Source organism: Lepisosteus platostomus, chromosome 8 (assembly GCF_059453375.1).
Source record: "Lepisosteus platostomus isolate fLepPlt1 chromosome 8, fLepPlt1.hap1, whole genome shotgun sequence".
Taxonomy (NCBI): domain Eukaryota; kingdom Metazoa; phylum Chordata; class Actinopteri; order Semionotiformes; family Lepisosteidae; genus Lepisosteus; species Lepisosteus platostomus.
Genome location: NC_142618.1, coordinates 62,266,358 through 62,282,690, shown reverse-complemented (window position 1 = coordinate 62,282,690; position 16,333 = coordinate 62,266,358). Strand labels below are relative to the sequence as shown.

The 16,333-nt window shown below is 39.5% G+C and overlaps 1 protein-coding gene and 1 long non-coding RNA gene across 6 annotated transcripts in view; one reads left to right on the top strand and one right to left on the bottom strand.

The window, feature by feature from the left end:
- Window positions 1-16,333, bottom strand: part of LOC148657673 (catenin delta-2-like) — a 305,588-nt gene that overhangs the window by 212,002 nt on the left and 77,253 nt on the right. Inside the window, exon 1 of one of the 5 annotated variants that reach the window (XM_088644231.1) lies at window positions 479-648. The exons of the other annotated variants lie outside the window; for them this stretch is intronic. Coding sequence (XP_088500357.1) covers window positions 479-493 — 15 coding nt within the window. The 5' untranslated portion in view covers window positions 494-648. Of the gene's footprint in view, window positions 1-478; window positions 649-16,333 lie in introns of those variants that run through there. 5 annotated transcript variants of the gene reach the window in all.
- LOC148657674 (uncharacterized) lies at window positions 767-16,060 on the top strand. The gene is made up of 2 exons (XR_015941104.1): window positions 767-914; window positions 15,671-16,060. It is a non-coding gene; the product is annotated as an uncharacterized LOC148657674 (long non-coding RNA).

The following is a 16,333-nucleotide window of genomic DNA, read 5'->3' as shown; positions in this document are numbered from 1 at the left end:
TGCAGGAAAAGTTCTTAGCTCTTTCCCTCCAATTCTGGGGCAGAACACACACAAGCGAAAACAGTTTGCAAAGAGTACAGTAGCTTCACAATTTCTCAGAAAGTGTAGAAAGTAACTTCACCATCTCTCATGAGGCTTTAAGAAAGAATTGCACAGAAGATTTTTAGCAGAAACCCTGTAAAAGAATAACACACGCTTGGATGCACACGAAAATAATTATCCCACCACCCCCCCCCCCCCCAAAAAAAAAAACACTTTTCGTAAAAGTTAGAAAATGACAGAGCCTAAACTCTGTGAAAAGACCAAAGATGAGTTTCTCACTCAAAGTCCTTAAGCGAGGGTTAACTCCAGGCAACAGCATGTGTAAAGAACAAAAAGTCAGAGACCTGTCGCCTCCGCTTCTCAAAGCCTTGTCCTCTACTGCAAATCAAAACACCTGTTACGCCCTCCCTAGCATGAGAAGAAGAAAGAAATTTACCTGAACATGTACCATACTCCAGATAAGCCATATATAAAGAACAATCCAATTTCGGCCACTTTATGCACAGCACTCTTTCATGCACAGCTCCTTATAAAAGGAATTCTTGTCCTCATTAGAGGAACTGCAAGCCCAGCAGTGACTGCCTTCAAGCAGCAGAGAATAAGAGTTCAGCCAGGCACAAAGGTCTCCATAGCAACAGTGGATCCAGACCCCCTTTGGCATTATTTATGCAACATTTCATCACAAAAGGACCCTCCCACCAGCCTGCCTGCCAAATCCTGCCGCTATCCAATCGCGTCTCTGCCTGCTCCTCTATTCTCCTCGCGAATCCCTAACGCCATCTGCACTTCCCACAAAAAAGGGGGTGTTCTGAGGTGCCTCATTGAAAAGCCGTGAGAGTGGCCAGGGAAGGCAAGTGCTTTTAGTTTCAACAGTAAGTATGTTTTCTTCCTCTGGCGAACTTCCTGGGCTGTACACTTCAGGGATGCTCAGTGGCTGTTCTGTTTTAATGAAGCTCTTTATTTCTCTTTCGGTAGGAAGGGAGTGTTGCTCTGAATGGATGGGGGAAGGCAATTATGTTAGACTATGTGATTTGAAACATGTAATGATGTACTGTAAAGGGACTGAAAGCATAATACACATAAGTATTTAAATTCATATGGCACTAGCATAAACAAAACTTGCTTTCTACATGCCACTGCATCTCAATGTAGCTTTGGTGTCATTTCCAAGTGAAATGAAGCAGTTTGTGGATTTAAAAAGCCTTTGAAGGTACAAAGAGCTGCTGCTTTATAAGACCAATCTAAGGCTAATAGGGGCTGTTGTGTTTCAGAGCTCTAGTTAGAAGCAATAAATTAAAACTGGAAGGGATGCTGCTGACCTTCTGTGTTGGAGCCGGTGCAATCAGTAAAATCAGAGATGAAACCGGACTGATGAAAGGTCACTGGCTTGTCTTTCATGCATACCAAGCACTGCTCAGTGCAGAGTGGCAAACAGACTCGATTCTCAAGGCCTGTGAGTTTATTTACCAGCAGTGAGGGGAAGCAACAAGGAAACCAGAGCATGCAGGGCGAGGAGTCAGAACTCCTGGAAGATCCTTGATTTTCCACACAGTGTGTATTTACACACCTTTGCTTCATTATTGTAATGTGCAGAGATGGGGCAGGAAGTGTAGTCAATAAGCCTCCGGTTTCTTTCTTATTCCAAAATAAATGAACAGCCTTTCCTTTCATGTACAAGGGGAGTACAAAGGATTTTCAAGGCCTTTAAAATGATTGTGTTACCCTAGGGGAAAGCAACTATAATTGTGTAAAGCTGAGGAACAACTCACACTGACATTCTGTGTCAGGGTATTTTTCGTATTTGTTGACTTTTCACACTAAAGTTAATTTATAAGATCTAGTTTGTATAGACAAGAAATTATTTTTCTAAATTCAGATTTTTTTTCATATGACATGACGTAACCATTATGTTATACAGTACGTACTGAACAAGGTGCACATTACAACTTGGAGAGGCTGTTGAATGTCAGGTTGAACACACTACCACGCCTCTGTAGATACAGATGTAGGTGATCATTTCTCTTCCAAAAAAAGGTCCAAAACAAGACAATAGCTCTCAAGCACAGCATATGCTTGGAGACATCTGTTTGAAAATTGCACATAATCATATTAAAAATTTATATGTAGAGAACAATCTGTGTATAACACTTTAACCTAAGATTAGAGCCTTTATCCTTGGTGTTATCTGATCTGCAGTGATTATTAAATATGAAACCTTATATGGCTCCTCTCTGTATTATAGTTTGAGGTGAAATGCACTATTAAATTAGTACAACTCACGCACAAAGCCAGCTGCATTATCTTCATGAGCATGAAATTGTAGATATTTTCCTAAGGGTAATGACATCTACCCTGCATGATAGTGGCCCGGCTATCGTGGCCTAATTTCAAACAGTACATCTTGTTTGTTCAGCAGAAGTAAAGACTGGAGTGTTTTGTCTCGGGTGTCAGGTTGCGTGACTGAATACTAATTAGTCAAAAGATAATGACAAAGCACTATGTCGAGAGCTTGAATGCTACATCTGCCATCTACCACTATCTGTGACTGTAGAAGAGAAATGAGTTTACAGTGCTGTATGTAGGGCCCATCTCCATGAATATCACAAACACACACACTCCATTGTCACCGGTAGAGCAGACACACAGCTAAAGAGGCAAACACTGCAAATGATAAATATGTTCTGAGCGGACTTGCAGAGATTTTGCAGAGAGTTGAGGCCAACTCAGAAAATGCCTGCGTGGTGTCTAGCCACACATCATACTGATTCAGAATAAAGTCTTCTAACAAGATAGTGAAATTTAACTTGAGTGCATTTGTCTTTTGTTGAAGAGAAAATCCCAAACTAAGAGAACACTGTCGACGTTAACCAGGCCTGACTGGTCCTGTTGATTGCCTTTTCATTTAAGGAGTAATGCAAGTAAAACAAAATAGTAAAAGAAAGAATAGTGAAGGTAGGATGGCGTATGTCTTTTAACAAGAAATACTTTGCCAAAAGTAAAAATGCCATGGTGATGGCTCTTGGGAAGCAAACTGTTCAAAGATCTATCACAATATAAGCTGAAACTATTTTCAGAAAAAGGAAATCTAAATGTAAAATACAGACACTAGCAAATTTGTATCGTGCCTCTTTCTTAACTTCATACTTCGATGGGTGTTCACAGCTGGCTGTTATATACATACAAGGTACTGCAGGAGAGAGGTTTCAATCTTTATGGATTACAGCTCCCTTTTTAAAATGTCCTCAAATTCCTGATAACTGAATAAGGACAATGATAAGCAAAGGCAGTTTGCATGTATTCTCTTTAGGCGTGGCACAGCCAGAGAGCCTTTCCCTTTAAACTGTATATTCTGCTAAGGCTGGGGGTGAAAGCTGACACCAGAGAACACCCAGATACCCAGATGGACTTGCACTGCCCTCCTTTCAGCTAGAAACTCTTTGTGCTCCTTCTGCTGCTTCTACTCTTTTCCCATTTTCAAGCAGCTGTTTGTATTTGTCTATTTCGGTGTGATATCATTACACCGCGCCACTTCACATTGCTGAAGGCAACTCAGATAGGCTGGAAAGAGGACCGTAATGGAAAGGTGATGCCAAGATTGTCTCTCATACAAATTATTTACAAAGACACCAGCGTTAATGGCAGTTCCAAAAAGCCTTTGCAATCCCACGTGAAGAACTTCTTATTTGGGCTGCACTGTGTATAATGTATACTGTACTTCTCAGATGCTGTACATGCATGACTGGGCAGAGGAATTTAATCTGTCCTTGTAACGCTCAACTTTAATAAAACATGCACTGTCCATATAAAACCAAACTGGAATGCACAACAATATCCCAGGACAAGGGGCCCACTGGGATGCGCTTCTTTGCATCTTTGTAAACAGCACTCCACTGCGCTGACACCTCTTGTCAGACTTGCATCATGTGAATATTACCTGTGCACCCATTAAAAGTATCCACTGTTTCTCCCCGGTTTTCATTGCAGCTCAGCGACACAAGTTCCTTATTGGCTTCACTGAAACACACTGGGAGTTCTCTCCTGCTCTTCAGGTGCTGGTGTTTATCAGGGCTTAGAAAACCCTCAGACTCACCAACCCTACAGGACCAGGATTGGATACCCTTGTTTTTTTAACAGCAGCTGTATCTCCCTGCAACTCACAACTTGCAACCCACTAAAGCTCAGCGGAAGTGAGCCTGTCAGTACCTGGATGGCAGACCTCCTGGGAAAGCTCAGGTTACTGCTAGTACTAGAGGTACTAGTGGGGCCAGTAGGGGGCGCTCACCCTGCGGTCTGTGTGGGTCCTAATACCCCACTATAGTGACGGGGATACTATACTGTAAAAAGGTGCCGTCCTTCGGTTGAGATATAAAACCAAGGTCCTGACTCTCTGTGGTCATTAAAAATCCCTGGGTGTTTCTCTAAACGAGAAGGGGTGTTACCCCAGTGTCCTGGCCAAATTTCCCCCTGGCCTTTACCAATCATTACCTTATAACACCCATCTCTAAACTGGCTTCATCACTCTGCTTTCCTCCCCACTGAGAGCTGGTGTGTGGGGAGAGTACTGGAGCATCATCCAGGTGGGGCTGCACACTGGTGATAGTGGAGGGGAGTCCCCATGACCTGTAAAGAGCTTTGAGTGGAGTGTCCAAAAAAGTGCTATGTACAGTAAGTATAAGAAAGTATGATCTTTTAAATACCCAAAAATAAGACAAACACAAAATAAACAAAAAAAAATCATTTGTTCACATTTGGTGCTGAGAGCCATGGTTTCAGGTCTTCTTTGAAATTCATTTCAATGTGTCTCTGCTCCTGATATAGTAATGTATGTTTCTGTCATTATGAAGCATTATAAAAGTGCCTACATAAACCTGACAAATAATCAACATATTCTAGCTAAATCAAATTTGCACAATTGAAACACACTACTAATTTCTTTTATGCATTGCAGTGTGTGTCTGTGTGCTATTGTGGTAGTATAGACAGCTGCAGCTACTTTAATAGAACAGTATCTTGCATGCTGTCAGGGTCTGAGCATTTTTAATGCTGTGAAGGCATGCCTGTCCAGTAAACACAATATCTATAACTGCTACAAAAAATAGACAGCAGAATGGCTCAGTTGGGAATCAGTGTATTTGAAATTTCCACCTATTTTATTGACAGTATCACCATCATTGGTGGTGAGCTTATGAGCCAGCTCTTGAGAAGAAATAACAGAATGTTGTGAGAGCCGAAAAAGATCATAAAGGTTAAAAACGAGGGGTGGCCATTTGGCACATTAGTTTAGTCTGGTTGCCAGTGTCTAACTGATCCGAGAATTTCAGCCAGCTACTTCTCGTAAGAAAATGGAGAAAATAAGCTGAGATCATTTACACAGATCATGACAGGAAAGGAAAGGAAAATGAGATCCTTTTCAAAATTAGCGGCTGGTTGAGGTTCTGTTCACAATTCAGGTCTGGGACAAATCTTTTAAAACTTCCCCAACTTCCCGTCTACAGCTTTTCAATAAATGATGTAACAGCTGAATACCTATCTTAGGTGAGGGTTTTATTATACTTTTGTATAGTTTTTTTTAATTAACTGAACTTTACAGTACTATTCACTCTTTGATGCTACCTTTCCTACAGCCAGCAAACATTTTATGCAAACATAAATGATTTAGCCCTGAAGTGTCTCTCCTCTGCAGTGAAAAGTTTGAACCTACTGAATTGGTCACAGAAGCTTCTCTGAAGCACAGCTTTTCTCCCGGAGTTCAAACCAAATATTTCAAAGAAGATGCAGATACGTCTTGGCAACAGGTGACCTTGTGCAAATTAACATGTAAACTAGTTTCACCCTTTTTTCAGAGGCCTTCTTCCACTACTTAATCTCAAACTTCATCTGCGCATCTTCGGCTTGGCTGATTGTATAATAGCGACTGTGAAAGAATAATGAAGGAAAATTACAAATTCCAGTCAGTGAAGCATTCCTCTCTTGATGGAAACATTATATAAGCCTTAAAAAGGGTGTTATCAAGTAGTATCAACCCAAAGTATATATTGCTTTGTAAAAGACAGTGGTCCTTTTAGATTAGCATACACTACTTGGTGGCCTGTTTCAGTAACAGTCTTATAAATCCTGCTGAAAATTGTAACTGGTATTAGGATTATTGAGACACCAGTTGAGTTTATGAGTTCTGAAATATATATATTTTTCAGAAATAGACATAATTAAATTTCCTTCAGTGCTGCTCAAGACCAAGTAGTAACATCTATTAATATGAATAAATCAAACAGCCATTTTTAAACCTAAAGTGGTTTATTTTATTTGCAAATTTATGTAAAGTTTATTCAAGTTACAAAACAGAGGTAAGCAGATTTTTTTAAATGCGCATTGGCACCCAATGTAGTAAAGGGCAGTCAAATGTAATCACAAGAAAATAAGAAGGGTTCTAACCATGAAAGCTCAAGTTTAAAGGAAACCCTGAGAATTTGAAAAAACATGTACATTATATTAAAAAGTACAGTATAGGAAGAAGAGTCTGACCTGTCTGGCTGAAAGACTCCTTACCAATTTTCAGTTTTTCTTACTTAATTTAATTTTAATTTTTCTTTTCAGAATATTTCTTATTCCAGATAATAATATATTAACAATATTTAATAATTCAATAATATAAATATTTTAGGCAAATATTGTTTTACAAAACTGGTTGAGTCAGTAGAGAAGTCTGAGCATGCATAATTGAACAATTAATAAACTACAGTTTGTCTTGCGACTCACTCCCATTATTTTGTGTGCATTCTGGAAAATCTATATGAATTCTTGGCCCCTCTGGATAAAGTAGTTTATCCTTATTTCAAGATTAATCACCTAATTAGGCTTCTTCTAAAGTAAAAGGTTTTTCTTCCAACTCATTGCTCCACTCAAGCGGTTCAGTGGAACAGCCAATTTTCCAGATACACTGTACAGAAACTGACAATGCTGGACCAACACAAATCCTCTCTGCCTCCCTTGCAAGTGTCTGGCTTTCTATGTTTTCATGCATGTTTATATAAATACTAGGACAAGAATGAGCTGTAACTGCCAGTCTTATCCAGGCCCACCTTTACTGCTCTCCTGCAGACTCTCATGATTTAAAACGAGTGCCACTGACAGTCAGGGCACACACAGGATAAGAGTAATTTGGTTATTCTTTGTTTTTTTTTAAACTGGATTTATGATTCTTAAATTCTTCAGATCAGGCCAGCAGACAGCATTGCAGTCCTGATCTTCCTGACAGAAACTGAACATCTTTATCAACCCCCACCTGTATTTCAGAACTATTTAGCCTCCAAATGTAATTATTAATTTTTATTGTTTAATAAAAGTAACAAGAATAAAACAGAAAAGAGCTAACAAGAGAGTTAATGTACTGCTAGTATTATATTTCTGACCAGATTATTCTACATTTATAATGCAGAATGAATTTAGATGAATATGCTGGTATAAACCCTAGCATTTGTTGGGTTAAACTCTATTTTTGATTTTCTTCTTTTCCCTGACTCAATAATTCGGTCTTGTGGCAAAGGTTACTTTTGCAACTTCAAAATTCTGTTTGTGGTTATGAAAAAAAATCATATAAGAAAAGAATAGTATCAATTTGAGATTTCTGCTCCAAGAACTCTACAAAAAATACAATTCTTAGCTATACTCTTCACTTCAGAAGTAAATTACTATGATCATTTTTATTACAGATCCCAAAACTACTAAAATGAAGGATGACTTGTGTCTCCATTTTTCATTTTAAGACCTCAGTTCTGACTGAATAAATAGGTTCTATCAGACCCTTTACAGTACCTCTTCAACTAAAGTAATAAAAGAAACTCAACTGCAGTTATTGTGTCACAAGTCACAGTGCTATTCAAATATTCTTCCGCTGTGTTTTTTTACTACTACAGTACCAGTATGTCTGTGCTGTGTTTACCCAACACTTGTACTTCAGTTAATTAAGACTGTGACCTGTGCTCAGAATACAGCCAAGCTGTCATTAATGGATGGGTTAAGACATCTGTATTGTTTTCAGCCTGTTAGAGATTTAACTGAACACATCTCATCATTAATGGCATATATAAGAGATGGAGGATTTCTTTCACTGCTAATAAATGCATCATTCACAATGGAATTGGGTCACAGCGGGAACTCATCCAGCAGCGTTTCCTTTGGAGGAAGTGACAAACAGCCCTGCACCACTAAAAGCTACCACAAGAATTGAATTTCATTAGCGTCAACAGAGGACTGTTAAAATACAGGAAATCGAATGGTTCTCAAATCAAATTAAGTAGTATATTAAAAGCATGAAAACATATGTTCTTCCTTGCATTGGCACTGTAATAATGTGAAAGTCATCTGGATATCACACGGCTCAGGTAGCGTACGGTTATAAAAATCACCATCTTTCCATGACCTCTTTTCTTTCTTCTGCAGAAGGAGAGGCACACGTCCTACCTCACACATTCTCGCTTGTGTTCGCATTGTCCCCCCACACCAACCATGGGCGAACCCCGCAAAACATTCAGCACGTTACTAACTGACGGCCCTCAAGACAGCATGAGAGCTGTGAGGAGTCACACAGGGGGGTGAACGTTTGCATCAGAGGGCCTCCAAAACAGCTGTGAGACGCAAACACAGACACTTACTGTAGGTAAATTCGTAGAAATCGTCAAACAGCTTTAACAATTGTTTTATACTGTCAGTTTCTTTTAACAGCAGGATCCTTGGAAAATAAGACACCTGAGCATTCTTTGACTTCATCCTGTCTTTGGCTAATCTAGCAAGCAGCTTCCTGAAGGATGAATACATGAGCCTAGCACAGAAACAGTAACGTCACTAGCCATGACTAGTTCTGTCATTTAAGTGGGCAGTACCAAACATTTTAAAATTATATTCTAATTCTAAAACATTTACTGACTTTTTTTTGTTTCAGTTATTTGTCACTGCACTACAGACTATTATATTTTATAGGGTTAGTTTTATGCAGTTATTAGTACTGGTATGCAAAAACCGTCATCGTCTATCAAGTATTTAATGATGTCTTAAATTATAATATTAATAATTATAATGTAATGAAGCAGAAACAATATATACTGTTTGTTTTTTAGAACTATATTTGAGTTGAAGTAACATCAACATGTGGTAGGGTGTTAATTTTTTTATTGTAACTTTAAATATTCCATACAGTTAGAACATACAGTATCTCACTATAACTAGAATCAATATCCTCGACACATCTAATTCTCTGGGTGCTGTGAAATGCAGTGTGCGATATTTCTGAATCATTCAAAGAAGACAACATTGTACAAGAGTTATCAAACCGAATGGAAAACCTTAGAAATCCGTGGTATAATTCTTCAAAAGCTGCAAGATTCGAGTTGTTAATGGTTCCAATTAATGACAGTCTTGGAACAATGTACAGTCGAACACTAACTAAAGCAGTTTCCCTTATTTTAGTTATTTGCTAAATTGTACTGAAAAATAGCAACAACAACAAAAAAAAACCCCAACAACAACAGGGAATTCAGCTTTTTCATCTCCACTGTATCAGTATTTGAAATCTGTTTTTTTAAGAAGCACCCAAGATCAATGCTGCAGTGCTCTTTTGACAAGGACCAGCTGCACCTGGCACACAACCAGCACGCAGAAAGATGTCCCTCGAGGTGCAGGGTGTTCTAAATAAGACCAGGTGTAACATGGCTTCTGTTTCACGGCACTTACAGTGCTTCTTGACAGAAGCGCTTTAAACTCGTCGCCTGTCCTCCCTCGTGTCAGGCGTGCTGGTATCAGTAAAACTGTGCTGACAGAGGATGCACTTCTGGATGCAGGAGAGCTTTTTCCACACATCGCAAAGTTACTTTTCACTCCCGTCAACTCCGCGGCGCAGTGATCTAAACCGAGGCAGGCAATATGTTGTGCGAGCTATCGAAAAAGACCAAGCGAGAAGAAAGTCTGCTTTAAACTAAATGATGCGATGGGGGAATTTTGCTAGAACACTGACACTTCCTTGGCAGACTGGTGCTAACATCGGCTTTTCTCTCATTAGGCTTTATCTTTTCTTGATGCAGACATTTCCATTTCTGAGTCTGCGGTGTCAGATTACAGTCGCCCGGTGGTGAACGCTTCACACGTAAAGGGGCAGCCGTGCAGCGATTTCAAAACAGTTCAGACAAGACAAACGGTTCAACGGGGAGACTCATTTCATTCTCAGTCTTCATGAAGTGGTATCCTAACTACTGGAGTTGCATTCACAGGTTACTCATTAACAATCACTGTGGACATTATTCATGATTCATCTCCAGCCGAGTCTGTGCGGAAGGGTAATCGTAATGGCATTTTCATGCTAAAAGTACATTCACACCATGCATAGAACAGCAAAGCGATGGGTGTGATATAAACCTGTGTTTTTTTCAAGGCTGTAAAAATAGTTATTGCATTATTTATTGTTTTCAAGCGCACAAAAGGGTGTTTTCAAACCATGGGATGTTTTATATAATTTAGAAATAATAAAGCAATAACTCCTGTTTATATTTCTAACAGGCAGCCACGGGGGCTCAGTCATGAATTCAAAAGCAATTAATTTTAATTTATGCCCTTTAATTCTGTTATGCATGTTGAGTTAAAGGAAACGTTTGGAGAGGCGGGCTCATTTGAATGCAGCCCATGCAGCAATGTCATTGGCTGACCTCTGCCAGGTAGGGATGGTCCTGCACCTTGAACACAACCTTGCAGGGGTGTCATTGGCTGTGCTTTCCCCGGGTGGGCCGGGCCTGCAGTGTGAAGGCAGCTAGCGCAGTGATACCATTGGCTGAGCTCTGCCCGGGTGGGCGGGACTTGCTTTATCCGTTGAAGCCAACTTTTGTAACTCAGTATTTACTTTTCATCTTTTGGTCGGAGGATAGTCCATAAAAACTGAGTATCCGAATGTTTCACAATTTTTCACAGAGGCATGTCTTTCTTTCCCTTTTTAGCTGTTTATCATCATAGGGATGAACTGTAGAAAAGACAATTTTCACTTCTATTGTTACCGGTGGTTTTAAGACACCATATGATTTCAGGAACCCCTGCTTAATTGCAAGTATTGTTAATTCGTTTCCAGAATCTCTTCTTGAGCTTTCCCAATGATGATGAATTATATGATTCTCGTGAATGCCCAGCCCCTACAATGACTTTTTGGTCATGCAACTTGAAACACATTATAATGGTCTGATGCTTTTGATGCTGTTGAGACACTGGGTCTTCATGTCTATGTCTGTTAAATGTGGGTTATTCTGAGCCTCTCATTTTGCTTCATGTGTGAATCCCTCAGGCCAAGCAGAGGAGTACTGCTGGCAGTGTAAATGCACTTGCAAGTGTTATCTGTGCTCTTCCCATAAAACTACAATATAAACAGTAAAACCCACTGCATGTCTTAATTTTTATGTTGTTGTTATTTCTGCTTTGGAAGCAGATCTCCTTCTGTTTACTCTGGAACCTTAACTCTAAGTTTTTAGTCAAGCACAACTCAATGTTCGGACTTTCTTCAGAGTTGTCTCCTCGACCATTTCTCAATGGAAAAAAAAACAATGGATGTTGAAAAAATTAACTGAGAGAAAGAATACATAATTGTATAAATAAGTCAGAGAAGCCACTAAGAAACACAGCCTTAAAGCTAGAATCACTGACGGAAAAGAAGCAAGAAATATTAAATCCCACCAGAATACTGCAATATTCTGACAAAAAATATGGTCACAAAAAGCAATTTCCAGGTTGAGCTCACTTGCTGTGTAACTTGAACTTGTTTAGAACTTGGTGTTTTCTCAATAACTACGTGTGGGAGTGGAGGACGAGAAGAACACCACAGAATGAATGGAAACTCATCTTTTCATCCTGACGTTGTCTTAAATAACCAGGGGAGCCCCTCTCTTCCAGCAGTCCTGCACTGCAGAGCTGTATACTGTCTGATGTCGGAGATTTATTTGTATTTCTCTTTTTTCTAATGAGTTTTAAAAAGAGTGCACAAGAGCCTTATCTCCACCTTGTTACAGAAATTTCATTCATACAATATACAGTATGCTGCTGGGCAAGATTGGCACAAGAATGAGAAAGGAACTACTAATTGAACTCCTGACAAATGCCTGAGAGGGAGACAAACTCCAGTTCCTGCCAATCACCTGCTATGTATATAATTACAGGACCTCAAGCTTTCTTGTTCGCGTTGTCTTGCCTTAAGCCAAATCCTGGCATTAAACCTTTATGCAATTAACACAGACAAATAATTGTCTGTATCCCCTGAAATATGTTTAAAATGCTGTAAATCAGTCAAAAGAAGGTGCTTATTTCTGCAGCAGAGCGTCGCACACTGCAGGAATATAACGCACCTTAGAAACAAAAGCCCTCCTTGACAACTTGAAGCTTCCAGGGGAAACACAAAACCATGCTCTTTCCTCTCTTTAGCACCAGAACTCGACAAGAGGTCTCTGACAGCTGCAAGCCAACACTTTTTAAAGTAAAACGCAAAACTGTGAAAACTCAAATCAAATAGACTGAGCAGATAATAGTTTCAGAACAGGATGTGCTCCACTATCTTACGTTTAAAATTTAATGCATGCTATCAATTACATAAGAAATTCTAGAATACACTTCTATTATTTAAGGCACAGGTATCTGTACATCTCAAAAAGGACTGCCTAGGGTCATGGCATCGACTCTGAGCACGACAAGACAGGTTCCAAACACGAGAAGTCCTGTCAGCCAGTTCGGCAGATAATGGTGAATTGATCCTGGGACCTCCAGATGTTCCTTGAAAAGAAAAAGCAGATAGCAGCTTCAACAACATGGCTGGGCAGCTTGTTAAACACTACCACAACCGTTTGTTTGAATAAGTGCCTCATCTTCAGTTTCTTGATAGAAGCCAGGGTTTTGATAAGAACTGAAGAAAGGTCTTCAAACAAGCACATAGTCCAGTCTATCCCAATGGGAGCGTTCACACAAAGCTGTACTGTGGAGTCACACAGTATATATAATTATTAATGAATCATAAAGGTCTTTCTGTCTATTACAGCATCTTGCATAGTTTTGTCCCAAAGAAAAGAAGACCTGGGCACAGTGTAATTAGAAATCATGAGCTCATCCCAGTTGCTGCCATTCTTGAATTGTGTATCCTGAATTTTGAAAAGAACATATTATAATTTGCATTACAAATCTAAGTATTACATAAAAAGGCTACGAACAAACATAAGCAATTTGACTTGTCTATTGTAACATGAAAATAAATGTCCACTAGAATATTTAGCCTACGAGCTTAAGAGCTCTTTTTTAAGTAGGGTACAGCAGAGAGAAATATCGACATGAGAAATGGACCATGGCCACATTATTGAAACCCACTGAGAGACTGGCAGAGGAGCTGCAAACAGGGTTTTTACCAGATCACAGGAACTGAGACATGACTGAATCTGTATGGAAGAGACATATCTTCCTCACTGTCCTTCAACAGAAAATACAGTTAAAGAAAATACTTAAATGGGACACTGAAGCACACACAGCAAAGCATGGCCTAAATTCTAGCAGCAACCTCTTTCATCCACTATTTCCAAAACTGATGAATTATCGTCACAACTGACTTTAATTATGAAGTCGGGAAGAAGTACCATTTTGTAAGAAATAAGGCAAGGAAGTTCTGCTGTTTTGTTGTAAAATTTGAAAGGTTACATACTTAAGTGGGCAAGATGGCACAATAAATAGCTTTGTTGCCCCACAGGACTGGGGTCCAGACCTGGAGTGTTATCCGTGTGATGTTTGCATGTTCTCGCCTTGTTCATGTAGGTTCCCTCCGAGTTCTCCAGTTTCCTCCCACAATCCAAAAACATGCGGATAGGATCATTTTCTCCTGGGAAAACTGGCCCTGTGCACGTCTGTGTCTGTGTGTCTGCTGTGCTGTGCCTGGAGTCCTGCCCAGGGTGCACCTCGAGTCCTTCGCTTGCTGGGACAGTCTCCAGCTCCCCCACAACCCAGAAAATGGACAGCTGGAAGGATAGATACTTATTTAAGTGACTCAGCACACAGGAAAGACACAAAGATCACCTTATTAGCCATATCCAATTTCTTGTATTAGGGATTTGTCTTTTTGCACACCCCAGCTTGCTTTCCATGAGACACACAGACAGGGAGAGAAGCGCAGGGTCAGCCATTTATACGGTGCCCCTAGAGCAGTTGGGGTTAAGGGCCTTGCTCAGGGGCCCAAGGGAGTAGGATTCCTCTGCCGGCTTCTGGATTTGAGCCGGCAACCTTCCAGCCACTGGCGCAGATCCTGAGCCACAGAACCAGCACTCTGCCCGCTTTTTTTAAAAGATAAATTATATCTTATATTATATCTATATTACTGAACTTTAAAAAAACAGCATTCTAGTTTATAGAAATTAAGCATGACTTGCCTCAACATTACGCCCAGTGGCAAACACAATATACTTTACTAAAGGTGTAGCTTTTATGTAAGACGCCGCGGCAACAGACCCACCAGGACAGGCAGCAGCGAAAGGGACACTGCTGTTGCCCTTTATATCGCCTGGAATGTCAAGTATAGGCCTAACTCGCTCAGAAGGCACCTCAGCTCCTTGTATCAGAAACAGTAATGCACACAGACGTACTGTACTCCCGAAAACACCGCTGTACTTGTCAGATTAGAAAAGAACGGCCGGAAGGCAGCACACATGAGTGTATTTATGAGGAAAGCAGCGGAGCAATCTTCACTAGAAAAGCTGGAACTTTGCCTGTGGATGATGATTGACAATTTTCCTTTCAGAAGGGCCAGTTTGTATGAATTTGATTACAAAATGGCTTGCAAAGTATGCATCATGAATTACTTCGTGTTTTTTTCCCTTCCAGAAAAACCCCTCAACAAGTGCATTTTGAGTGGAACTTTAATATTCTATTTTTAATGTAATATATTTTATTTGAGATTTTATGCAAATACTGCAAATCGTGCATTCATTTAGAAATATAAACATAGTTTAAAACTACTGTTTTTCAAAAAATTTAACTCTGTAATGTTTGTTCCTCACTGAATTGAATTTATTTAGTACCCTTCTTCATAGTTACAGTTTCTCTGTGATTCTCTATAATTTATCATTTCAGTTTATTGTAGTCTTATTACAAAATTTTCATCAGATAATTTGATACAATGAAGCAATATTTCAGAAATAAACATTTCAAAATGAGTGTGCAGATAATTATTATCTTGTAATAGGATATAAAATGATAAACTTTATCGTTATTTATTTAAACTTCATTTAAAAATTCATCACCATTTATACAGGATAAATCTTCTGAAAACCACCAAAGTCATAAACATTGTGAGACAATAAGAACAGATGGTCTCCTCGAGCTCTTTTCAGATCTATTAAAACATCTCTAAATCCAGATGTTAACAGCTGGTTGATGAAAGACAAGTCACAGCAATAGCTGAAACTGTAGTGTGAGATTTGGGCTCTTCATATTTTAAGTAACAAACCTCCATGGTGTCAGCTCAACACAAACTTGTAAAGCAGAGAAGATAGATACTCTTAAGTGTAGCATGTAGGTTCAACACCCTGCTAATAATAATAACAATCATAATTCCTTACACTCCATTCAAAACTCTTTACAGGTCATGGGGATCCCCTCCACCACTACTAGTGTGCAGCCCCACCTGGATGATGCGATGGCCAGAACGCTCACCACACACCAGCTCTCAGTGGGGAGAAGAGCAATGATGAAGATGATGAGATGGGGATAATCAAGTGGTAATGAGTGGTAAGGGCCAATTGGAAAGTTGGCCAGGATACTGGAGTAACACCCCTACTCTTTTCAAGAAATACCCTGGGATTTTTAATGACCACAGAGAGTCAGGACTTTGTTTTTATGTCTCATCCAAAGTTGAGAACCATATACGGTACATAAAAATGAATGTGTACATTTCCCATGTCTTTTTTTATAATTACTAATTAGTATTATTTTGTAATATTTTAAATTATGTAATAATAAGGGTTTGAGAGGGTCTCTGTAAATTTTGTACACACTTTTCCTGCAGAAGATGTAATATTTTATAAGGTGGACATCCAGAACTGGGCATTATATATTAATCCAGTTATACTGGATTCGCAGCTTGTGACTGAAGTGGTCCTGAGTTTTGACCTGGTCTGAGCCTTACTGTGAAAGAACAGTTGATGAATACAGCCCTCTTTTTGATGATGAGCTCTGCGAGCAGCGGTGGTTTGAGAAGAGGCAAGCAACACATTCTGTTCATAGTACAGACACAGATTGCATTGGC